This window comes from Miniopterus natalensis, chromosome 9 (assembly GCF_054644295.1).
Source record: "Miniopterus natalensis isolate mMinNat1 chromosome 9, mMinNat1.hap1, whole genome shotgun sequence".
NCBI lineage: Eukaryota > Metazoa > Chordata > Mammalia > Chiroptera > Miniopteridae > Miniopterus > Miniopterus natalensis.
This window is the reverse complement of record NC_142089.1, coordinates 14,458,170-14,484,154: the sequence shown is the minus strand read 5'-3', so window position 1 is coordinate 14,484,154 and position 25,985 is coordinate 14,458,170. Positions and strand designations below refer to the sequence as shown.

At 42.8% G+C, this 25,985-nt stretch overlaps 1 protein-coding gene across 3 annotated transcripts; it reads right to left on the bottom strand.

Annotated features, from left to right (window-relative positions):
• Positions 1–207: 207 nt before the first annotated feature.
• DHDDS (dehydrodolichyl diphosphate synthase subunit) lies at positions 208–25,985 on the bottom strand. Of its 3 annotated transcripts, XM_016216560.2 has the most exons (9): positions 25,856–25,985; positions 25,033–25,149; positions 22,600–22,742; positions 18,547–18,663; positions 17,544–17,645; positions 8,710–8,824; positions 6,663–6,770; positions 2,498–2,601; positions 2,340–2,379 (listed from the first exon to the last, which is right to left on the bottom strand). In XM_016216560.2, the coding sequence occupies exons 1-8, from the start codon at positions 25,916–25,918 to the stop codon at positions 2,512–2,514; spliced, it is 855 nt and encodes a 284-aa protein (XP_016072046.2). In that variant the 5' UTR covers positions 25,919–25,985; the 3' UTR covers positions 2,340–2,379; positions 2,498–2,511. The 3 variants fall into 3 exon arrangements, with proteins under 3 accessions (XP_016072025.2, XP_016072028.2, XP_016072046.2); XM_016216539.2 differs by lacking the exon at positions 2,498–2,601 and having other exon boundaries at positions 208–2,382; XM_016216542.2 differs by lacking the exon at positions 2,498–2,601 and having other exon boundaries at positions 208–2,379.

Here is a 25,985-nt window from a genome sequence, read left to right as displayed (position 1 = left end):
AGGAAGAGGGTGGAGGAAAGCGTCCGGGGATTAGGAAACAAGTAGAGGAACAGGTGTTGTGATGGCAAAGGGGCTCTTCCATTGGCTCCCCTTCCCCACACGCCCCCAAAGCTAGGAATCCTGGAGGTAGCCAGGTGCACCTGAGGGAAGGTGGACAATTGCTGCAGCAAAACAAGGTGTTCTTTCGTCGCACTATTAGCAAACAAGTTTTACATCTAAGAGTTCTTAAATTTCTATTTGACACCCAGGAGAACACAAGAACATGATAAATATCCTCAAGTGGGGGCTTGGCTCACAGGTGGGAGGACATTTAAATAGGTCCCATCTAGTTTATTGACGCAAGGGTTTAAACTGGTTGGTACAAATCTCTACACAGGTAGAGAGCAACCACCAGTTCAAATCATTTGCAGCCCTGCTCCTGGGCAGCACAGGCCCCTCAGTCTCTTCTCTTGCCTACCTCTACAATGCTCCTGGGGCAGCCCCTCCCCATCTCAACCTGCCTACCTTTCCCAGGATACAGGACCTCAGGCCAAAGAGAGATACCAGCCCCATTAATCACTTCTTCTGTACCCTAATCATATCAGGGGAAACCCAGAACAGAGACAAGACTCCGTCATGCTCACAGGGCAGACTGTTTGCTGCCTCCAGCCCCTCATTCCCTTAATTGTAGGGCTCTGCATTATAGCCCCATAATTCATGCCTCCCTAATTGAGGCTGTCAACTGCCCCATTGTAAAGCTGGAAAATGTACAGCACCTGCTCTCTCGGAACCCTGTGCCAGGTGTGAGGGAGGCTTGCATTGATCTAATTCTCAATCATAGTGTCTGACATTTAAATTTGATTTTCTAGTGTCGGGTATTTAGGCGGAAGGCAGGGAGACTAGAGTATAGGGAAGTCGGGGGTTAAAGAGTACACTCTTGCAAGACCCTACCCTTCCCCTAGAGGGGAGGTGCTAGGGAAAAGTTTGCAGAGAGTAAAATGGAAAGACTGAAGAGTAGCCATTGGTTGGTACCGCTGCTCTGGGGCACCTGAAGCAGAGATGCTCAGGCAGATAGCTCTTCAAAGGCACTAATCCTCTCAGCAGCTCTGCAGTGAGGCCTGGCAGGGAGAGGTAAGGGAAAGGACACGGCCCTTGACTCAACCCTCTCCTTCCTGCTGGGCAGCCACGGCTCTCACAAGCTGACACTGACAAGCTGAGAATAAATCGTCTCAGGGCCTACTTAGGGGGCCAGGCCAAAAAGCTGAGAGAAGCCTCAAAGATTGAGGGAGTGGGAGGCAGAGTCTGAGATGGTGAGGGAAGAGGCAGTCAGTTGGGAAGTGGTACTTTCTGTGTTTTTGGTTCTGATGTGTTCCAGGGAAAGAGGTCTGTGCTGGACTAGACCCACCAGGGTCTATAAGGCCCTTCTTTTACCCTGGAGTCTGGCCCCATGCCCTGCAAGAGGAGGAAAGCTTGTGTGGGCTGAGTTGACAATAGGTAATTGGATTGTAATCACCCGCCTGGCTTCAGCGCCATTGGGGGCGCTGAGCCTTTCAGTGAGCAATCAGCACTGCGTGGTGGGAGGGGGTAGAGATTCAATAGCAAATCCCAGGTGGAGAGCCGAGGGGGAGGATCAGCAGATGGGCAAATTTTCTTTCCATCTCTCCCTTTCCTTCCTAGCCCAAATGACGCAAGCTGCCAATTAGCTATTTACCAGCAGATTTGAGGTGGAGCCAAATCTTTTGTGAAAGTCAGATGGAAGGCTAAGATGGATGGGTAAAGGGTGAAGGTTTGGGGAGACCTCTTCCCCACAATTGTGTGTTGAAGGAGGTGCTGGGTGGAGGGGAGTGCATCTAGGAGCACAGGTAGAGGTGGCAAAGATGGAAGGAGCAGGCAGCAGAAGAGCTGGGGCCACCTGTTCTCCAAACCTATTGGTGATGAGAGCTGCATTTAGTGTACTTGTGGGAGACTCACCCTCAACCCTCCCAAGGACCACTGTCCCACACAACTCAAAGGTATCTATGGCCCACATAAACTGGCCACTGGGGCTCCCTGCCAAGCAAAGGGAACACAATTCATCATCAGGAGGGAGTTACCCTTCAAGAAAAGAAAGGGGAGTGGGGCCCTGGAGGCAGAGGGCAGGGCAAAGTAGCAGGCCAGCATCACTTAGGCTGATGCAGTGCCCAGACGTGCCAGCCAGTCAGCCCGCTTGAGTTCCAAGGCCTGCAGGAAGCCTTGGACTCGCTCTTCCCGTTTGGCTGAGAGTTTGTGCAACCGTGTCCGTCGGAGCTGGGCATCCCCACTGGCCTGGAGCCCCTCTTGCAGCAGCTGCTCTGTCACTGCAGCCTGGTCCCTCTCCAGCTGCTGCCTCTTCCGCTCCTCTGCATACTTGTCTCGGGCCTTCTGCTAAAGAAAAGGGGGTGGGGGAGATCATTTTTAGGTGTGGGTGGAACTGGAATGAGGTAGGTAGGGGCGGGGCACAGGGCAGGCCAAATTAAGTGGAACAGTGGGGAATTTGTACCAGATTTGGAAAGGTTAGGCCGTAGGTGTGTGGTTGGTGGTGCCCATGTTGTACAGGGAAGGCAGTGGAAGTTCTGGGTCCATCTTGGTTTTGGGTGGTAGCATCTGTAAATTTGTGAAATTCTCAGGTTTGTACTTAGAAGGGAACCAGCAAATATGGATCTGACTTCTGGTTCCCCCAACTAGCTTTGTGGCTTTAGGTAAATCCTCTCCTAACCTCATTTCTTCATCTGTAAAGTCGGGGTTGTGTCTACCTTGAAGAGTGGTTTTAAGGATTAGGGATAATATATGCAAAACCCTCTCTAGCATATTAGCAGGCTTTCAAACAGAAACAGCAATTTTACCTATTATTACTGTCTATTCTCTTCTGTAAGGAAGGTTCTATTTCCTGTCTGGGGCACATCCGTGGCGTCATTTCCTTTGGTTTCCTAGGTCACCCTGTGCCATTCTCTCAACTCTTTAAGCTATTTTTCAGAGTTGGGCTCCAGACTTGCCTCTCATATGGGGACTAGCCTGACTCTTCCAGCAAATGACCCTTCTGTTCAACACTCTTAAGCCACTTATTGCTTTCTGCATAGTAGAATAAGTATTAATGTTCATAGTCCACAGTCCCACTTTTTCTGTTAGAAAATAAGCCCTTGAAGGCTCCATTGAGCCCTCAGAGCTCCTGGAACTAGCTCTGATACCAGGTAGGTGATCATACTCCCAGCAGCACTTCTTATACCCTGTGTGTGTCTCCAGACAAGTCATAAACTCCTAGAGGGCAGAGACTGTGGCTTTCCTCTGGCACTTGGGGTGCCCTGTATGTGTGAAGTACTCAACTGACTGACCATATGATCCCAGGAGGTCAGGGATGATGTTCTTAGGGAGGGGAAAACCCCTTTGGAGCAGAACCAAGGCCCTGCTATTCCTCATTGATGCACTCTGCTCCTGCCACTTTCTAACTGGCCACAGAGCCTTTGCATCAGAGCTCCTCCTGCCAAAGCTGTTTCCATTAGTGAGAAACTGCTTTGCTGCCAACTTGGCATCCTATACCCTGATGACCCTTACCACATAATCCCATCTTACGTTACTGTATTTGTGTACATGTCTCTGTCCTTCTCAGCCTGTAAACACCTGGATTGCTGTCTATATTCTTTAAGGAATATAGTCAAACCTCAGTTCTCGAATGTCTCCCATCTCAAACAATCTGGTTCTTGAACAAGTTGTTCACGAAAGAAATGTCTCGGTTATTGAACAAAACTTGGGTTCTTGACCAGACAACCCTTTCATGCTGACACCTGTATGATCAGTCATGCATCTCTCAGGGGACAAAGGAGAGAATGCGTGAGTATGAGTCAGTTTACTGCTAAACCTTGCGTTGTTAACATCTCAGGAAATTGTGCTGTGAATATTTTCATGGTTTTTTGCTTTTGTTGCTGCTTATTATTAAATATGTACCATAAATCACCATGGGTCCTAAGAAGTTTAGTGATAGCAGCAACATGAAAAGGAAAGTTGTGAGAATAGAGCTTAAAAAAGAAGTAATTGCAAAGTATGATAGAGGTGTTCTCGTGTCTGATCTGGCTACTGAGTATGGCATGGTGAAATTGATGATTAGCACAATTTTAAAACATTAAGAGGCCATCAAGAGTGCTGATGCTGCCCAGCCAGTGTGGCTAAGTGGATGAGTGTTGACCTATGATCCAGGAGATCGTGGTTCAACTCCCAGTCAGGGCACATGTCTGGGTTGCTGGCTTGGTCCCCAGCAGGGGGTGTGCAGGAGGCAGCCGATCAATGACTCTCTCATCATTGATGTTTCTGTCTCTCCCCCTCTCCCTTCCCCTGTCTCGGAAATCAGTAAAAACATATTTAAAAAAAAAATGCTGATGTTGCTCAGTGAGTGAAAGTACTCATGAAACAATAATCACAGGCAACTGAGAAAGGTTATAACAGAATTATTTGGGGGTCTGGAATGGATTAATTCAACTTACACTATTTCTAATGGGAAAAAATGATTCGGTTTTTAAACAAATCGCTTCTTGAGCAGCCTTCTGGAATGAATTAAGTTCAAGAACCAAGGTTCCACTGTATCTTTCATGTGCACAAGCACTTGACCCTTGAAACAGAGCTAAAAAGGTACTTTCTGTTGGAGACAGACATGGATGAAGGTTGAGAATAGGGAAGGGATTTGCTAATGCCTCTCCGTAATAAAGGTTTACTGCATAAATGAAAGTTCTGGAATATTCTCCCTCTAGGCATTCAAGGGTACTCTTATGCTATGATAATGAACTCATACATGGAGCTATGAAGACTAAAACGGGTTTGTTTGAGAAGTTGCCTTGGTCAGGAGAAACCCTGGGTGCTATGTATAGGACCTTATTGGGGGATATGGAGATGCTCAGGATACAGTCTAAGCAACCCACGTGCTTACAGGCTGATTAAGACACAGATCTCTACACAAAGCCCCATGATATAAGGTAGAATGTGGTAAAGGTTATCAGGGAGGCAAGAGGAAAGGCCATGCAGCCCAAAGGAGAAAAAAAATTATGGCTATGAAAGTCAAGGAGCGGTGAAACCTCATGGGCAGGCAATATTTGAGATGGGCTTTAACCAATGGGGAGGAATTGGATAAAGGGGGTGTAGGAGGGGGGAGAATATCAGGTAGTGGGAATAATGAGCAAAGACACATGAAATTGATTGAAGAGCTTGATCAGGCCACAGTGAGTCCTCTTGGAGCACTGGGTTTTGAAAAGTTCCTGTCCAAAGGACTTTCACCTCTCAAAGCCTAATTCTTCTTAATTTTTTTTAGTAAGAGTTTATCTGAACCTGGTGGGAGTGGCTCAGTGGTTGAGAGTCAACCTATAAATCAGGTGGTCACGGTTCTATTCCCAGTCAGGGCACAAACCCAGGTTTGGGGCTCCATCCCCAGCAGGGGGCGTGCAGGAGGCAGCCAATCAATGACTCATTACTGATGTTTCTCTCTCTCTCTCCCTCTCCCTTCCTCTCTCTGAAATTAATTTAAAAAACCCACATACACATTTAAAAGAGTTTATCTGAGCCAAATGCTTTGGTCTAAGTCTAATTCTTAATCTGCAAATGGGGATGACAGTATCCACCTCACTGGGTGGTTTGAGAAAAAATGTGGTATGTCCAACCTGGTGCCTGACTATTAATGGTTAGCTATTCTTCTATCAGTACCACTTGTGGCTATGGCTAAATAGGCTATGTTCTGGCAGGACAGAAAGGATGGGGCCACCCAGCCACAGAGGGAGGAAATATGAAGCTGGTTAAAGTCACTCCGTGAAGCTCAGGCTTCTTCCAAATAGCAGCCCCAGACTGAGTGCCAGGCAAGGAGGCTGCAGCCAAGGCAAAGCTTGGCCCTTATTTGCCAGGAATCGGTGAATCACTGTTAGGATGATGGAGTCAGGGGAGATCCTACAAGCCATCTACTCCAGCCTCCTCACTTTACAAGGACACTAGAGGCTGAGGCAGGAAGCAGGAAGGGACTTGGCCTAGGTCACGGTGGGTTGAAGTTCCCTTGGTGTCTCAACAAAGGTGGCTTCTTGAGAAAGGTTAAATAAGAAAACTTCCATGAAAACATCTAAGTACTTTAGTAGACCCTCAATATGTTAACTGCTACCACCACACATACCGCCATTATTATTAAAAGTCCTAATTAGATGCAAGTGATGCTGTCTCCCAATGAAACCTGTTTCAAGATCTCATGATCAAAACTAATACTGTCAGGGAATAATGGCCAATCTCTCTGAGATGCCTTTCCTGGGTTTCCGTAGAAAAAAGATTAAAGACTTGTAACCTGAACCCCAGTTCTGTCTCTTACTGGTTGTGTCCTTAATAAAATAAGTTTGATTTGTTCATTTGCACAAATGGGGCTAATAATACCTACTTCATTGGGTTCTAGGGAGTATTAAATGAGTTAGTGCATATAAAATATTCAATATCTGACACATCGTAAATACACAGTAAGTGACAGCTACTATCACCATTAATAATATGCTTACTAGCAAGTGTCTGGTGTGTGTGTTTGTGTATATATATATATAGTAGGTGGTCAATTAATGCTCACCTTTTCTTCCATCCTATCCAGTCAGGCCAGGCCTGAAGCATGATATGGTTGATCTAGAACCAAATCTGATGAATATCATGGTTCACCTGGAACTAACCTGAAGCATGCTATGGTTGATTTGAAACTGCAGGATGGCTTCACAGAGGTTCCAAAACATGTATTCTGGCCACAGAACAGGCTGGAACACCAGGCAGGAGTGGGAGGTCTGAGAAAGGGGAAGAGGAAGAGAATTCAGTTTAGTAATTGGTTCCAAAGTAATTGGGCAGGGTTCCAAAGAAGGAGGCTGAGCAGGACACAGAAACCCAAAGATGAGATCGCACAGGCATCCTGAGCTGCAGCTGCTGCCACCAGTCCTGATTCACCCATAATAGGGGGAGGGGTCATCTGAGGCAGTTAGATCACCTGCCTGTAGCAAGGCAGAACTAAAACAAGACTAGACCAACACTTCCACCAGGATTTTTCTAGGAGCCAAATTTAAGACTATGAAATAACATCTGGATTATGTTATTGGCTCTTGGCCCTTAGAGGTTATCTGGGAAACACACTGTCTGATAAAAGTCAGCAATGAACAAATGGTAGCTGCCATTGTTACTTTTAAGAAGCAGAATGTGGCACAGTGGTTAAGAGCATGGGCTCTGGCACCAGACTGCCTGGCTTTGAATTCTGGCTCTCCCATTTACCATCTATTTGACTTGAGGCAACTTACTTAACCTCTCTGGTCCTCAGTTTCCTCAACAGTAAAACTGGGTAATAAAAATACCTTGTTTTTAAAGTACTATGAAAATTAAACAAGTTAATGTACATAAAGCAGTCAGAGCACAGAGCTGGATGAACTTTAATAACCACTGATGTGAGAATCCCCTTGGAACATTCTTGACAGCCACTGCTGCATACCTTTAGGGTATCCAGGAATTCGGTGCCTCAAGGGGGATAACTTTAGTTGTAGGATAGCTTGTGATGCTAAACCAATGCCACCTTCCCTGGAACTTCTACCATGGTCTCAGATCTTTTCTCTGGGACAATTTTGTTTCTTCTTCAAAGTGATATTTTTTCAAATATTTGCCTGTTATCTGTTGCCAAGGTTGTAATGAATTGTTAACTTTGTCTTTGCCAACAAACTAAATTTTAAGACAGTAGGGATTATTTGTGACTTGGTTACTGTGATATTCCCAGATCAAAGCAGAAACTCAATATTTTTTTTCCAAGGCAAAAAACTGTCACCATGCTTCCCTTTTCTAGACCACTGTCTTTCACTCATTCCCTATAAGACATGAGTTCCAGATTCCTTGCCTCCTCTAGTTTACCAAGTAGTCTTAAAACTCAGTGCACAGAAATAAACTTTCCAGACATGATCTGACCAGCACAGTAAGCCACAGAACCATAAACTGTACATTATACTTTAATCAATATAGCCAAACACTGAAAGTATCTTCAGCAGTTAAATCTTGTTAGTTCACTTTTAAGACTACGGTCCATTAAAATTTCTAGAACTTTATCATGTGAATTGCTTCCAAGCTGAGTCTCTCCCTCCAACCTCTCCTTGAACAAAGACTTTCCCCTGTCATGTGTACCCAGGGGCCAAGTTAACAGATGACAGAGACTTTCAAGCCAAGACCAACTTATTTGACTCTGAACTTTTGGGGACTACCTACACTGGGGGAACTGAGAGACAATGGCCGCTAAGAGTCTGCATTTAGTTTATACCCCTTGTGGACTGTGCTTGCATAGATGCAGCCCTTTATTCTGAAGGAGACAGACTAGTAATTGCAAAGCAAGGTTCTAGCCCAGAGGAGCTGGGGTGCCTGGCAGGTTACCAGTCAGGAGATTATACTCAGGAATAAGTCAGAAGCCAGTTCCTTGAACAAGGGCACAGGTGAAGTTTTCATCGCAGCTGGATAGCCTTGATTTTTGTCCTCTAGCAAGAGCCACACAGGTTCACATAGCCAGCGACAGATGAGAAAGGGATAGCAAAGGCTGCCAGGCACAGCCTAGGAGACATTTCTCCAGATTTTAGGTCCCCTCTCCCACAAGGTTCTCTGGTGCCAACAATGACTGGGAATGAGGTGAGCCCCTCCAATCCAGCCTGTGGGTGCAATAGCAGTTTTCAGCTAACACAAACAGAATGGTGGTTAGAAACTACCTACCTGCCAGAGCAGGAAGTCACTGAGCCTCACTTCCCCAGAAGTCCGTATCAAGATGTCAGGATTAGGAGAGTGGTAGGTATAGAGGCACTTTTCAAGCAGAGACTCAGAGACATCGCTAAGGTAAGTGGAGAAGAGACAAAAATAAGCACACATCTCTTTTTGGATTATTCTAATGGTGACATAAGGCTTCCCAGATTATAGAATGTCATCAAATATATTAGTCAATACTACCTAGTACATAGAAGGCCCTCAGCAAATGCTTGATAAATTAATTAATACTTTTAATTCTCATAACTCCATAAGGTATTTCTATCCTCACTTTATAGGTAAGGAAACTGAGGTTCAAAGATGATCATTAGTTTGCCCAAAGTCATTTAGCCACAGGCCTAAAACCAAAAGCACCCACTAGAATGTGTTGCCCTTCACTTAAAACATCTTGTTTTTTTAAATGCATATACCTTATGACTCTGCAATTTGATGAAATACTATGCAACTGTTTTTAATGCAGATAAATTTAAATGCACTGATTGGGAAGATGTCTAAGATGTAATATTAAATGAGAAAAGCAATTTTCAGAAAAAACAGTGTGGAAAATACAAACTCAAATCATCATCCATGTGAATATATGTATATTTAAACAAAGAACAAAGCCTAGGAAGACATACACCATGCTACTAACAGTGATTACTTCTGGAAGGTTAGATACAAAGGAAGGAAAGATGATCTCTATTTACTTTATGTACATTTGTTGTTACTTGAATATTATAAATAACATTTTTTAAAACATTAAATTTAAGTAATATGGACCTTGAAACACTGCAAAGCCCCCACATTACTTAGGATTTGAACAAAACAAAGAAAACGGCAAAATTATCAGCCCTCCTATGTTTGATTAGAACTCCTTTCCCAGACAGACACTCAGAAGAAAGATGGAATGGAGAAGAATGGGACTGGCAGCCTTTATTATAAGTAAAACTTTCCTGTCCTGAAAAGAGAATATTTGCAAGGCTGGTGTCTGTTGGTTCCAAGAACACCGTTTATCTTGCGTACCAAGTGCCCAGAGGCAGAATTTGAAATCTCCAAGTGCTGCATTTGAAATCTCCGAGTTGCATCTTGTAAAGCCAAAATTTGCATCTCTAGAAGATACATTTCTTGGTGGCAACAATCTTTTGGGAGTATAGTAAAAAATGCAGAGATCTGGGCTGAGTGTTCAAAACAAGATTCTATACTTACTAGCTGTGTGCCTTTGGTTAAGTTATTCCACCTCTCAGTCATCTTTTTACAAAACACAGAGGGAGCTTTATTTTCAGTACCATCACAAGGGAAACAATATTCAATTATGACTGGGCAATTGGAAGGGCTTTGGTTCAGATTTCCCCGATAATCTTGGCAGCATGGTCTTAATTCTCTAATTAAGAAATGTGAGCCCTGGAAGCTTTGGCTTAGTGGTTAGAGCGTCGGCCTGTGGACTGAAAGGCCCCTGGTTCAATTCCCACTTTGGGCATGTACCTCAGTTGCAGGCTCAATCCCTGGCCCTAGTCAGGGCTTGTGCGGGAGGCCACCAGTCGATATGTCTCTCTCACATCGATGTCTCTCTCTCTCTCTCTCTCTCTCCCTTCCACTCTCTCTGAAAAACAATGGAAAAAATATCCTCAGGTGAGTATTAAAAAAAAATGAGACCCTGTACAATCAACATACTCAGATGTCTTATCTTTGAAATGGGCACATTTACCTTACCTACTTATAGATTATTGTGAGGGTCAAATCAAATGAAAAATAGATTTGAGTAACAAGAACTATACCACACTTTGCTGTGTGACTTTGGATCCCCACTTAACCTTTCTGAGTTTCAGGCAGTGAGCAGAATTCTTATCAAAACCATGGTAACTCAAAGGGGGGAAAGATAAAACTGACAAAATGAAAATAGAACATCTGTGCTATGGCCAACAAAAATCTACCACTAGCCCAGCCAGCGTGGCTCAGTGGTTGAGCATCGACCTATGATCCAGGATATGGGGGTTTGATTTCCAGTCAGGGCACATGCCCAGGTTGTGGGCTCGATCCCCAGCAGGGGGCATGCTGGAGGCAGCCAATCAATGACTCTCTCTATCCATTGATGTTTCTCTCTCTCTATCCCTCTCTCTGAAATCAATAAAAAAATATATATAAAAAAATACACCACTAAACGGCCTTAGCTGTTTGCATAAAGACTTTTAAATAAAATACCAATTTCACCTATAAAATTAGAATAGTTTACATTTAAAAAAATCTTGGCAAAAATAAGGTGAAATGGACACATATAGGTGCAGATCTTTTTTTTTTTTAAGAATTCTCGTGAGTTTATTTGAGCAAACTGTCAACACATGCAAGGAAGCAGAAGCTCAACGAATTGAGATAATGCTCCAGAGAATGGCAGTTTTGCACCTTGTTTTATACACTACAATCAAAACAGGAGACATAAGTGGGTTACATGAAATCCATTAGTGATAGATTAGGGAGGTGGAAGAAAGCAAAGCAGGGAAATCTCTGGGATTGGGTAAAAAGTAAAATGATAGACACACACTTCTTTTACTTAGATGGGTGCAGGGTAGTTAATAGTCAAAACAGGTGCAGATCTTGAGGAAACAATCCAAAATGCAGACAAGAGTTCAAAGTTTTAATTACAGTATTAATTGTAAGAATGAGAAATTGGAAACAACCTGCATAATCAACAAATAGCTGAATGGTTAAGTAAATTAAAGCAAGATATATTCTGTAGCCATTAAAAATAATATGAATTGTTAAAAACAGGACACGGAAAAGCGCTCATATTACAACATTAAGTGGACAAAGCATGATTCAGGTTGTAAACAGTTCACAGTGTGATTTCTTCTGTTATAAATATTTGTAATAATTGGATTTGTTTTATAAAGCATTGCTTATGAAAAACAATTAAAAAAATATACGTCTATTGATTTTCAGAGAGGAAGGGAGAGGGAGAGCAATAGAAACATTAATGATGAGCCCAGCCGGGTATGGCTCAGCGGTTGAGTGTCGACCTGGGATCCAGGCGATTAGGGTTCGATTCCCAGTCAGGGCATATGCCCGGGTTGTGGGCTTGATCCCCAGTCGGGGGTGTGCAGGACGCGGCCGGTCAATGACTCTCTCATCATTGATGTTTCTATCTCTCTCCCTCTCCTTTCCCCTCTCTGAAATCAATAAAGACATATTTAAAAACAAAACAAAACATGATGAGACAGTCACTGATCTGCGGCCTCCTACACGCCCCCTACTGGGGATCAAGCCCGCAACCTGGGTATGTGCCCTGACTGGGAATACAACCCAGATCACCTGGATCCTAGGTCAATGCTCAACCTCTGGGACTCTCTCGCTGGGCGGATGTGTGTTTAAAAAGATGATTCTGGCTGAACTCCCAACCACGGGTGATTACTACTTTTGTCGTATTTCTGTATGGGATAATGAAAATGTGCTGGAAATAGTGGTGATGATTATACAAACTGTGAATATACTTTATGCCACTTAATTCTATGCTTAAAAATTGTTAAAATAGCCCAGCCGGGAGTGGCTCAGCGGCTGAGCGTCGACCCAGGATCCAGGCGATCAGGGTTCGATTCCCGGTAAGCGCACATGCCCACGTTGCGGGCTTGATCCCCAGTCGGGGGTGTGCAGGAGGCAGCCGATCAATGACTCTCTCATCATTGATGTTTCTATCTCTCCCTCTCCTTTCTTCTCTCTGAAATCAATAAAGATATATTTTAAAAAAAAATTGTTAAAATAGCTCTGGCCAGTGTGGCTCAGTTGGTTGGGCATTGTCCTGTGCACCAAAAGGCTGCTGGTTCAATTCCTGGTCAGGGAACATGTCTAGGTTGCAGGCTCGATTCTGGTAGAGGGTGTGCAGGAGGCAGGCAATAGATGTTTCTTTCTCTTCCTCCCTCTCCCTTCCTCTCTCTAAAAAAAATAAAAAATCTTTAGGAAAAAAATTGTTAAAATAGTAAAATCTATGTTATGTATATCTTATCACAATGTTATAAAAAGTAGAACATCTTCTGGAAGAATATGGGCACAAGTATTCAACAAGAAAATGGCTCCTCCCTAATAAACTATGTATTTCAGGAAATGGCGAATCTAAAATAAAGTCAGTTTAAAACCTATAATGGAAATATGGCAACAGCCTCCAGAAGGGAGACCTGGTAACAGTGAATGCCAACAAGAGAGTGGATGGCCTAGCATCAGGAAAAAAGGAGAGTACGAATGTGTTAATGCTCTTGCCAGTATGGTGCCGCTGGCTGGAGCACTGTCCCGTATACTAAGACACGGTGGGTTCAATTCCCGGTCAGGGCACATACCCTGGTCGCAGTTCCATCATTGGCTGGGGCACACGCTGAGGCAACTCATGGATGTCTCTTTCTTTCTCTCTCCCTCCCTCCCTCCCCCCTCTCTCTCAAATAAGTAAAAATAACAATAACAAAATAAATAAAGGTAAGCAAAAATCTTAAAAAAAAAGAAAAGAATAGGTTAGTGTGTTCCCAGTACCATTTTGGAAAGGTAGGCCCATTCTAGAAGGTATAGATACATGGAAATGTGCCCTGTGATAACAACGTAGTACATTTCTCTAGCATTTAATTTGTAAAGAAGGTGAAAAACATAGGCTCTGGAGGTAGATATACCTGAGCTGGAGTCCAGGCTCTTTCATTCAGTAGCATATGTGACTTTGGGTAGGTCAAATAACCTTTTTAAACCTTAGTTAACTGATCTTATAAAATGGGGCAAATAATAGTACCTTACATGAAAATTAAATGAGAATATGTGTGATAAACTCTTAGCTAGTGCCTGCCTCATAATAAGATCCAATAAATATTAGTAACTTTTATTTTTATACTGTGTTTTTGCTCACTCCAACCTTCCTATATATGGCACTCAGTATACCATAGAGAATGAAAGAGCAAGCAGGTTGAAATCCTGGCCCCAAGCTTTGTAAACTAGATGAACAAGTTATTTAACTTCCCTGTGTCTCAATATTCTCATCTTTAAATAAAATGGGGATAAAAACAGTATCTACCTCATAGCCTCTACGGGTTATATAAAATAACATATGTGGAGTACATGGAAGATGCCTGGCAAAGAGTAAATGCTCAGTAAATGTTAGCAATTATTAGTATTATTAACACTATTGTTTTAAGAGGAAGACAGAGACCTACAGGGGATCAAGTGACCTGCTCAAAGTAACTCAGTGAAAGAGAGTTTAACTATCCTTTATGTTCAACCTAATCCCTTTTCTATAATTCCAGACTCAAAAAACAATCTAACATTAATATAATTGTTAGAAAAAAAATGTACCCTAGAAGAAAGGAAAATGAGGAGTTGGATGATGGTAATGAGAGAATAGAAAAATACAGCTATTGGAAGGGTAGAGTCTAATTGTAATGAACTTATCAACTCTGTTATAAATAGATTTGTCTAAATTTGAATAATGTAAAGAGCACTGCCTCAGGCCCTGATGAGACCAGTCTTAGCTGAACACCAAGCTTGTGGATGGAGACATCAACCTCCTGACACTGGTGACCCTGCTCGACCCACACCATGTCTGCATGACTAACCCCACATAGGCAAGTTACTAAACCATGCAGGGCAGAGAAAACAGATATGGGAAAACTTGCTAGACAAGAAACAGAAAGAAGATAAAGGTCAGTGGTTACTGGAATGTGGTATGAGTATAAAGTATGCTAAACTAGGAGTCAAGATCAGAATTTTAGTCCTAGGCATGAATGCATATTACACCTGCTTGCTCAATAGCTTGCTTGCTAGCATAAATATTTGTCCCTTACTATTTTTTTATATATTCCTTATTATTTTTAATATACAGTTGACAGATTCCACATATAAGTAGACCCGCACAATTCAAACTCGTGTTGTTCAAGGATCAACTATATTTCTTTTCTTTTTTTTAAATATATCTTTATTGATTTCATAGAGAGGAAAGGAGAGGGATAGAGAGATAGAAACATCAATGATGAGAGAGTCACTGATCGGCTACCTCCTGCACGCCCCTGACTACAGATCAAGCCCGCAACCCGGGCATGTGCCCTGACAGGGAATCAAACCCCGATCGCCTGGCCGGGCCCAACTATACTTCTAATCCATGGTTAGGAATCCAAGGTTGCAGACGGCAGACTGTAGTTATATGTGGATTTTCAACTACGTGGGTGATAGATGCCCTTAACCCCTACACACAAAGTTCAAGGATCAACTGTATTATTTCATTCACACAAAAAAACTATATGAAACATTAATTATAAAGCACAATATTATAATGAACAATTATGAAATCACCCCCCCAAACCAAGAATTAGAAAATTACCAGTAACTTGTTTCTACTTACATATCCTTCATCTATTTATATATCTTATCTTCTTGCCTAGTCCCCACCCAGCCAACTTGCTTAGTATCTCAATTTTCCCAACAGTTAATTTTTTTTCTTATTTAAAAATTTTTTATTTATTGAATTTTAGAGAGCAAGGGAGCGAGAGAAACACTGACTTGCTGCTCATTTATTTATGCATTCATCGGTTGATTCTTGCATGTATCCGGACCAGGGATCAAGTCTGCAGCCTTGGTGTATCAGTTGGTATTGATGCTCTAATCAACACCAACTGAACTACTCGGCCAGGACCCAATAGTTAATTTTCAATCCGCATCTTAACTGACCTCCTTACAGCATTTGCAGTATTGCTCCTACCAGTGCCCATGCCCTCCTGACCCACACCTGACCCTATTTTCTTGACTTCTCTAACGATTGCCTGACTTTTCTTCCTACCTTTCTGGTTGTTTACTCTTTCTTCCTTAAGGCTCATGCTCCTCTACCCAGACAGTAAAACTTAAGAGTTTCTCAAAATTCCATCCTAGGCCCTCTCTTCTTCTTACTCTAGGTGCTCCTTAGCTTCCTCATGCCCTCTCTTTGCTTTTTACCACCTGCACACAGATGATCTCCACACTGATATCTCCAGTCCCGAACTCTCTTCTCAACTGTTGACCTGATATCTATGTTCAATATCTACGGCATATCCCAAACCAAACCCCTGACTGTCCTCAAACTGGATCCTTTCTCAGGGTTCCCTAGCACAGTAAAGGGTACCATTATCCACTGTTTTATAGTCAAAAACCCTTAACACATCCTTTTCCAGAGTCAGTCCATCAAGTCCTCTTGATTTTATCTACTTTGTAGCTCTTGATGTAATCTATTCCACCATAATCCAAGCTCCCTTCCAAGTTCTTTGTACTTAAATTATCTCAAGAGCCTTCCAACAGTCTTTCTGTAACCAACAAGCCGTTCACGCTACTGCCTCTTTCCCCAGTAACTGCTTGTTTTTCCTCCTTAGATGACTTATCATTTCCTTGGGGGAGCCTTCCCTACCAGGTCTGTTCCTCTTATTATAAATTCTTATACCATGCACCAATGCCTTTATAGCATTTATCACCATTATAATTTTATGCTAATTTGTATAATCTTGATTAATATCTGTTTCCCTTACCAGAACTCCACAACAGCAGGAAATATATGTTTTTATTCTTACCACTATATCCCCCATGTATGGCAATGTTCCTGCCCTTAAGTTGGCACCTAAAAGATATCTGTTGAATAATTGGTTGAATGAATAAACTATGTGGCACAGAAAGATCACTTAGCTGTTGGAAAGGAGAGGGAGGTATAAAATAGCCTTAAAATTTGTCTCCTTTCCTTCTTACCTAATTCCATTCTCACCAAGAAACTTCTTGATTTTTAATTTCGTTTCCCAGGTAAACCGAATTATGCCTGAGAAGGGATCAGAAAAATTCCTGGGTCCCAACATCCCATGTAATAGAGATAAAGGACAAGAACTCTGGAATCAGACAGCTTGAGATATGAGTCCTTGCTCTGGTACTTAAGCAGAATGACCTTGGGAAAGTAACTTCAATGCTGAGCTCAGTTTTCTCATCTATTAAATGGAGAAAAGACTCAAATCTCTAACACTTGAGATTAATGACTTAATAAAATACAAAACATAACAGATTGCCTGGGTGATTTTTTGCTACCATTACTTTACTATTGCTCTTATTAGTTTAATAACATGAGAGGGACTAAGTAGCCAGGTGGCTTCTAAAGTCTCTCCCAGCTCTAATAATTAGGATTCCATTATGTTGCTAATGATAAACAATTTTCGTTTTGAAAAATATCTGAATCTTGCATAAAACTGTAACATGAGCCCGGCTGGGCGTGGCTAAGCAGTTGAGCATCAACCCAGGGTCCAGGCAATCGGGGTTGGATTCCAGGTCAGGGCACATGCCCAGGTTGCCGGCTTGATCCCCAGTCAGGGGCGTGCGGGAGGCAGCCGATCAATGACTCTCTCATCACTGATGTTTCTTTCTCTCTCTCCCTCTCCCTTCCTCTCTCTGAAGTCAATAAAGATATATTTAAAAAAACACACACAAAAAACAAAACAAAACTGTAACATGAGAGACCTAAGGTACTATTCCTCCAACAAACTGCATTCCTGAAAAACATTCATGAAAAACACTGCCAAAGGGTCAGGAAGGTATCATTTTTCATTGAATACCACAGAATTCTACCTGTTATGCCATTTTTCTGGGGCTTCTTGGTGTGTAGTGAACACAGAGAAATTCTGAAGCAGGCTATAATAAGCCAATTCTAAGCTCTTAAGTATGAGGGGCCCCCATCAACCTTTCTACATGCATACCCGATTTGACTTCTGGCCCAAGAACACGGCTTAGAAGGGATTTCACGGTTAGGTGCATACCTGGTTTCCCTATCAGTTAGCATACTACACAACTAGGGATACCTGGGATCCAACAGACCCTGCTCCACTCCCCAGGCCATCTCTCTCACAGCATTGCTGATCTCGTGACGGGACGTGTATGCAAAGCAGACGTTCAGGAAACACCTGAGGAGGAAGAACAGAATAATTGACCAAAGGAGGGCAGGGACTAAGGACTGGAACCACTGATTCCAGAGTACCCCTTCCCTGGAAGAAAACACATAAATGTTAACCATGGACACCTCTGAAAGGTCAGGTTATGAATTTTTTACTTAAATTTATTGGGGTGACACTAGTTAACAAAATTATACAGGTTTCAGGTACACAATTCCACAACATATCATCTGTACACTGTATTGTGTGTTTATCACAAGTCTCCTTCCGTCACCATTTATCCCTATACCCTCCACCCCCACCCCCAAGACCATGAATTTTTTGTTTTCCAAGTTTTCTTAGAAAAAACATGTCACTAGTTTTGTAATAAGACAAGTACTAAATGACCCTTATTACCCTTCTAACCCTCTCCCTTCTACTACCAACCAGCTTTTAGAGGAAGGGAATCCACTGTGATATTAGCACAAAGGAGATCAGAAAGGAAATTTGATGCAAAACAAATCCACAGCCAAACATACCCTATATTCCAAAGCCACACAAATGAAGTTTGGATGATTGAACTCTGTTTCCCTCTGCATCTGCACCACCTCCCAAGGTCATTCTATCCGTGATTATAGGAGTGGGACAGAAAAAGAATTTCTTGAAGGAACTGTCTTCAGAGACAGGGATAAGGCTTGCTGCACTCCACCCCATCCCTTGGTGGGGTGGTGAGGCACATGAAATGGAGGAGAAAGAAGATGGGAAACTGTACAAGTTGGGTATACATACATCATGGTACTGCAGATGGAGGAGGTCTCTAGGCATCCTAAACCACCCCCTCATTGCCTCTGTTCCAAAAGCAGACCAAGGACGTCTTTCAGTAGAGGGAGTCAAAGACTGATTCAGGTTCCCAAGGGGAAATCTGAAAACTTACTGGTTGTAGTTCTTGGTGGCCTGCACAGCTTGTGCAATCAGCTCCTGCAGATCCAAGGGCAACAGATGCAGATCACCTAGGACCCGGATACATACCCCATGCTTCTGCAGTTTCTCCCTGATTGGGGAAAAGGAGGCAGAGTTGGGACACAGCACCTGCTGAGCTAGAGAGAGCCTGGTGCTTAGATGATACTCAATTACCAGTTTTTGAGTGCTTTCCTGTGGGGCAGGCACTGTTCTACACGTATTATTGCACTGCATCCCCTCAATGAGTCTGAAAGAGTTCACCACATTCCCCATTCTAAAAAGGGAAACTGAGGCTCAAATAGGATTCTCAGACAGGGATTACCAAAGATCATATAGACATCAAGTGTTGCGTCAAGATTGAAACCCAGGTTTGTCTGATTTGAAAATCCAAACTCTTTACCACACATGAGCTTGCATTTTACATATTCTGTGCTATGTTTGTCCCTCTTTTTTGTTTGTTTGTTGTTTTTGTTAATCCTCACCCGAGGATATTTTTTCCATTGATTTTTAGAAAGAGTGGAGTGGAGGGAGGGAGGGGGAAAGGAAAGGAGAGAGAGAGAGAGAAACATCTATGTGAGAGAGACACATCAATTGGTTTCCTCCAGTATGAGCATCGACTAGGGCCAGGGATCAATCTGCAACCCAGGTATGTGCCCTTTGACAGGGAATCAAACCCACAACCCTTCGGTGCACAGGGCGATGCTCTAACCACTGAGCCACACTGGCCAGGGCTATGTTTGTCCCATTTTGACAAGTGAATAACTCCTCAGGGGCAGGAGCTGTATTATTAGTTACTTTTGTATCTTCTGGCAAAATATGATAATAGCAACATCTAAAAGTAATCATATGTTTACTAAGTGCCAGACAATGGTCTAATGGTTTTTTACGCATCAACATGTCCCATCCTTACACCAACCTTGGAGGCAGGTATCGTCATTCACCTTTTACAGATGAGGAAACTGAGGCACAGGGAGGTTGGGTGATTTGCTCAAAATCAGAAGCTGGTGAATGAAAAGCCAGAATTTGAACCTAGGGAACCTGGTTCCAGAGCCTGTCTTCCTAATTATGACATTACACTGCCTCTATACAGCAACTCCCATAAGACAGTGAGCACAAATTCACTGTCACCCAACCAGCTTCTCTACCTGGGGAGGCTATGGAGAAACTGAATGACTAATGTTTGGAAAACGGGAGCTTAATAACCAGAACTATACTGCAGAGCGGTGATACCTGGCAGGTCCTGGAGAACCCTGATCCAACCACATTTCTTCAAGGGTGAAACAAGATCAAACCACCTATTTCTGAGAACACACTGGAGCTACAAATGTATACACAAATCAAGGGAAAATGTGAATAAAAATATCTAGATTCAAGTCCTAGTGCCAGAACTTACTAGCTGACCTTGCATAACCACTTAGCCTCTCTGAGCCTGTTTCCCTCACCCTGTAAACTGGGGTAACCAGCCCTGCCATACTCTCAGCACTGGCTGTGTTCAGTGAGGAAAAGCACATGCATATGCTTATTCTCAGGCATCAGGTGCATGACTTGAGTGGGGTCTGTAAAGGAGATTACTGCAGCCTGGCCGGAGTGGCAGCTGAGCATCATCCTGTGCACGGAAAGGCTGCCAGTTCGATTCCTGCTCAGGGCACATACCTGGGTTGCGGGTTCGATCCCCAGTCGGAGCACGCACAGAAGGCAACCAATCGATGTTTCTCTCACATCAATGTCTGTCTCTCTCTGTCTTCCTCTAAGCATGTCCTCAGGTGAGTAGTTAAAAAAAGAAAATAATAAAGTAGAGGTTATTGAAAAGCCCTGGTGAGGAGCCTGGAGACCTGGGTTGCCAATCTGACTCTGCCACTAGCTTGCTGTGTAACCATAGGCAAGCCTTTCTCTTCTCTTCACTAGGGTTTAGCTTTCCAACTGATGAAACTGAACTAGGTCAGTGATTTTCCAACCTTTTTAGCCAAAATACTTTCTTAAAATCAAATCATAAACGGAAGCAAACCAGCACCCTATACCTCATTCCCTCTGGGTTCTTTGCATACCCACTCCTAGAACTCAGGTTCTATGGCACGTTGGAAAACCACCACTAGGATTTCTTCTTGCTCTGTCCAGGACTTCATAACCAGAGACTGTTTCTTTCACTACTCACTGATTAGAGCAATCTCAGTAGCATGTCTACTGCCATGCATTTTGATCTTTCAGGAACTGAAAGATTGCCTCCTGACTCTCAAAGTACAGAGTGGTAGGCAACAGCTCAGAGCTGGAGTCAAAAAGACCCTGTCTGATTGGCTCTGCCTGTCTAATAGCTGTGTGACTCAGGATACACACCTAAACTTCTCCAGTTTTTACTTTCTTCCTCTCTACAATTGGGATGATCTCTTTCTCACAGGATAATGTGAATATTAAATGAGAATACATGTTAGGTTCAGGGCCTGGCACAAACTATAACTATTTTAAAAAGGTAAGGCTAGCCCTGGTTGGTGTGGCTCAGTTGGTTGGGTGTCATCCAGTACATCCAAGGATTGCAGGTTTGATTCTAGGTCAGGACATATGCTCAGATTGTGGCTCAATCCTCGGTCAAAGGTGTGCAGGAGGCAGCTGATCACTGTTTCACTCTCATATCGATGTCTCTCTCCCTCTCCCCACTTCTTCTCTCTTTAAAAATCAATGAAAAAAATCTTAAAAAAAAAAAAAAAAGGAGCCTGGCTGGTGTGGCTGAGCAGTTGAGCATTAACCTATGATCCAGGAGATCGAGGTTCAATTACCAGTCAGGGCACATGCCTAGGTTGCGGGCTCAATTCTCAGGGGTGGACATGCAGGAGGCAGCCTATCAATGACTCTCTCATCATTGATGTTTCTATCTCTCTCTCTCCCCTCCTCTCTCTGAAATCAATAAAGACATATTAAAAAAAAAAAAGGTAAGATTAATGTAAAGTACAGAAGAATTTGGACACATGGAATATGCACTCATGCCTCCATCCCCAGCCACTTGGGTGTGAACTCTGAGCCACAGGGACTCTGCTGAGAACCAGGGAGAACATCTGTGGCCCAGAGTCTCACCATTTAAAAAAAATATATGTTTTTATTGATTTAGAGAGAAAGGGAGAGGAGAGATAGAAATATCAATGACAGAAACATCGATTGACTGCCACCTGCATGCCCCTCACTGGAAATCGAGCCCCCAACCCGGGCATGTGCCCTGACTAGGAATCGAACCAGTGATCTGGTTGCATTGGTTGACACTCAACCACATTAACTGACACAGGGACAGACAAGACGGAAGTGTTCTAGGCCCAGCTCCACTGGAGCTCTAGCTGCTCTCTCATTGTCCTGGTATGCAAAGGAGCTGGGCAGAGGAAGGATTGTAATGAAGACTTTTGGGCAGTCTGGCTGGAAAGGCTTCCATACTTTAAAGCAAAAAAACTCCATCTCTCTTCTGTGTCCCTTTCTGGCTCTACTCCCTAAGTTAAGCTTAAACTTAATGACAGCTAAAAGTGGTACTGACACTTCCCCATAAAGGCCTCATGCATCATCCCATGCGTTCCAAGAGAATATAGTAACTTTTTAGGGATGACTGCACAGCAGAAAATGCCTTTTTCAGTGTTTCTCTCACTCTACTCTCCTGGCCACAGCTTACTGGTCCTGGGGTAGAAATTTGATCTAAGGTGGGCCAATGAAAAGATTTAGTTCATTCTGGGCTGTCTTGTTAAGCAGGGAAAGCAGGTCCATAAAAGAAGGAAATATACAAAGAGGCTCTACCTAATGGCTATCAATCCTGGTTTAAAGTTTTGCTTGAGACTGGTTGTACTTGTCCTTGAATTCTGTGAAATACCTCTATATCCTCAAATAAATGCCCCCTTTGAAAAAAACAAAAGGAAAAACTAGCTTGCCATATTTGCCACTGTAGAGATCTAACACGAAAAGGGTGCAAAGTTCCTTAAATAAGCCTCAGATAAGAGAGTTGAGGGTTAGGTTAGGCTGGAGGTCCTGTAAGAATATGCTCTCCCCGTTGATAGCATCTTACTGTTCTTCCAGCAAACGGCCGAACTTCTGCCGGGCCATATCCATTAGCCCGGCTACTTCACTCTTGGAACGTTTGAAGTTCTCAATGCTGAACGCGTACACCGTCACCTCTCGGATGCCCAGGTTCAAACACCAGTGCAGAGTCTGAGAAGGGAGAAGACAAGGAGCTAGGGTGCAAGAAAGAGTGGGAAGGGAAATAAGGGATGCTTCGGCCCTGACTCAGTGCTTCTGTCAGAATAATGAACCAAATATGCAGAAAGCCACCACCTGAGAAAATGAAAATGTGAACTTAATGAGTAGCACTAAGCTGATGCCACTGTGGTCCACTGGAAAGAAGTTTTCACTGAGAGAATGAAAAACTAGTTCTAGTCCTTGGCTCCATCATGCACTTGTTATGTGACCGTAGGCAAATCATTTAACCTCTTGGGGCCTAAGTCTTCTTATCTGTAAAAAGAGATCACAATTCATCCCTCACAAGGTGGCTAAAGAACAATATAAAAACACAAGGTGCCCTGGCCGGTGTGGCTCAGTTAGTTGAGCGTCGTCCCATGCACCAAGAGGTCACTGGTTCAATTCCCAGTCAGGGCACATGCCCAGGTTGCAGGCCTGATTCCCAGTATGGTGTGCGCAGGAGGCAGCCAATCAATGTATCCCTCATCTATGTTTCTATCTCTTCTCCTCTCTCTCCCTTCCTCTCTCCCCTTCCTCTCTCTAATAATCAATAAAAAACATATTAATAATAAATTTTAAAAAACAAGGTATTACTAACACCATAACTTCATTATTCTGGTAAACAGAGGCTAATTGGTTATAAGAAAAAAAGCAACAATTGCACAGCTGTGCAGCATTTGAGTCCGCAAAACGTTTTCACATATGCTACTTCAACTGATTCTTCAAACAACCGCTTGAGATTGGCATTATTGTTTTCATACCTACTTTATAGATGATAAAACTGAGGCTCAGAGAGTTGAAGAAATGTGTCAAAAGTCCACAATGAGCCCGGCTGGGAGTGGCTCAGCGGTTGAGCGTCTACCTAGGATCCAGGCAATCGGGGTTCGATTCCTGGTAAGGGCACATGCCTGGGTTGCCAGCTCAATCCCCAGTGGAGGGCGTGCAGGAGGCAGCCGATCAATGACTCTCTCATCTTTGATGTTTCTCTCTCTCTCTCTCTCTCTCTCCCTCTCCTTTCCTCTCTCTGAAATCAATAAAGATATATTTAAAAAAAAAAAAAAAAAGGTCCACAATGAAACTATTATATGAAGTTCTAGAATGACCAAAACTAATGTATAGTGATAGCTCTTCAGCTTCTTTTCTTCAGTTCTGTTTGAATGTCTTCTACCTCCCACCTTTAACCTCTAGGTTCCCTATCTTAACACTAATCCCTTCTTAGATATGCACACAAACCAATTCACTGTCACCTTAAGAAAATTACCAGTGAGAACCTGACACTTGAATAGGCTCAAGCTACAGATCTTACAGGGTCTTCGCTGGTACACCTTGGTTGGAATCCACCACTAACCTCAGTCAAAATAGATGCCAATAGTCTGCTTTGCCTGTGGAATTGCCTCTCTCTGTCTCAGTGCTTCACTAATAAACTCTCTTTCACTTAAAAAAAGAAAACAAGATGCCAATAACAACAGCTTCAATTTTTGAGTCCTTTGCTCCAGAAATGCTACTTCTTAGAATTTATTCTAAAATAGTACTATTTATAATATAATGTCCAATAATAGTGGAGCAGCTATACAAATTGTCAGATCTTTATGATAAAATGCTCTACAGCCATTAAAACATGTAGTTAGAAACTCTATATAATCAACCTAGAAAAATACTTGCCAAAGTGTTAAGTAAAAACAAGGTTATTGAAGCTACAGATGTAATTTTATAAATGTTAAGTCATGTTAGAACGAGTTACACAGACTCGGATGAGGCACAGAAAAAAATAAACTGTTGATTGGTTGAAGGTGGTTAAGAAGAGGCAATTTTGTTCATATTTCTATTTTGTGATAAGTTACTGGATGATTTCATTTTTTGTTAATGTTGATATAGGACCTATAGCTAGCAAGCAAGCAATAAAACAAACAGCTATAAAAAACTCTCAAAAAAGTAAATAGCCCAGCCAGGGTTGCTCAGTGGTTGAGCGTCGACCCAGGAACCAAGAGATCACAAGTTTGATTCCTGGTCAGGGCACATGCCCAGGTTTCAGGTTCATTTCCCAGTAGGGGGCATGCAGGAGGCAGAGGACTGATGTTTTTCTCTCATCAATGTTTCTATCTCCCTATCCCTCTCCCTTCCTCTCTCTCTAAAGTCAATAAAACATATTTTAAATGAATGAATGAATAGAAAAAAACACTCAAACCACAGCAAACTCAGATTTTCTAGCTATAATCCAATTTTCCACAGACTGTTCACCTTGGGTTCTGCCACTCACACCCACCTCAGCCAGCTTGTTGAAGCCCTGTAAGTGGCCCTCCTGACGCTCCACTTGGCACTTCTTGGCATAGCGACGGTTCCCATCCATTATAAATGCAACGTGTTTGGGTATTGGGCCTGCCTGTGAAGTAAGAAGACAAATGATGAACACATCACATACTCTTCAAAGATAAAGGGAGACCTTACACCCTAAACTGATAGGCTTGAGCTAGATGATAAAAGCCCCCAGGAAGGGAATTGGGCATTAAGCAATTTACTTATTTTTACTGATTTTTTATTTTTAAAAACAGGAGCGGGGTAGGGAATGATCCCAAAACCTAGGTATGTGCCCTGACCAGGAATCAAATCTGCAAACTTCTAGGGAAAACGCTCCAACTGAGCCACACTGGCCAAGGCTATTTATTTTTATTCATATGTTTATTATGCACTTACTACATGCCAACCACTATTCTATTATACCTCGCCTTAGTCTTTTTATCATCCAAATCTATAAAGTATATAGTATTAGCTTCATTTTACACGTGAAAAAACTGAGGTTCAGAGAGGTCAAGTGACTTGCACAAGTCACACAGCTAAGAGGCAAAGTGGGGATTTAAACTAAGGTTAAATTAGCTTGGATTTGTTTTTCAGCCACAGATTGTCAAGTAGTGGGTAGCAATGAATTTATGAGTCAAAAAGCCTTTTACCCACTTACACAATACACTAACACACAAATGCCAAGGTTACTCAGGCAGGCGAACATATGGAAATATCTCTTCAGGCAACCACTGTAGTCATGTGTTGGGAAGAGGAAGCTGCGTGACTTTAAAAGGCTGCTGTGGGCTCACCTTTATGATGTTGGCACAGAACCGCTCCCACAGTGACAACTTTCCTTCCTTGATCCATGACATAGTTCTTGCCCAAGCAGAAGCCCTGAATAAGAAGATATCAGCTAAGTAACCTTGAATAAACAAGAAA

Excerpts from the sequence above, each read along its gene's own strand:
- DHDDS (XM_016216539.2), bottom strand. The coding sequence starts at position 25,918 with ATGTCATGGATCAAGGAAGGAAAGTTGTCACTGTGGGAGCGGTTCTGT. Across the intron at positions 25,150-25,855 it reads TCTGTGCCAACATCATAAAG|GCAGGCCCAATACCCAAACA; the intron begins GTGAGCCCACAG and ends CTTACTTCACAG. Across the intron at positions 2,383-6,662 it reads TCAACCATAGCATGCTTCAG|CAGAAGGCCCGAGACAAGTA; the intron begins GTTAGTTCCAGG and ends CCTTTTCTTTAG.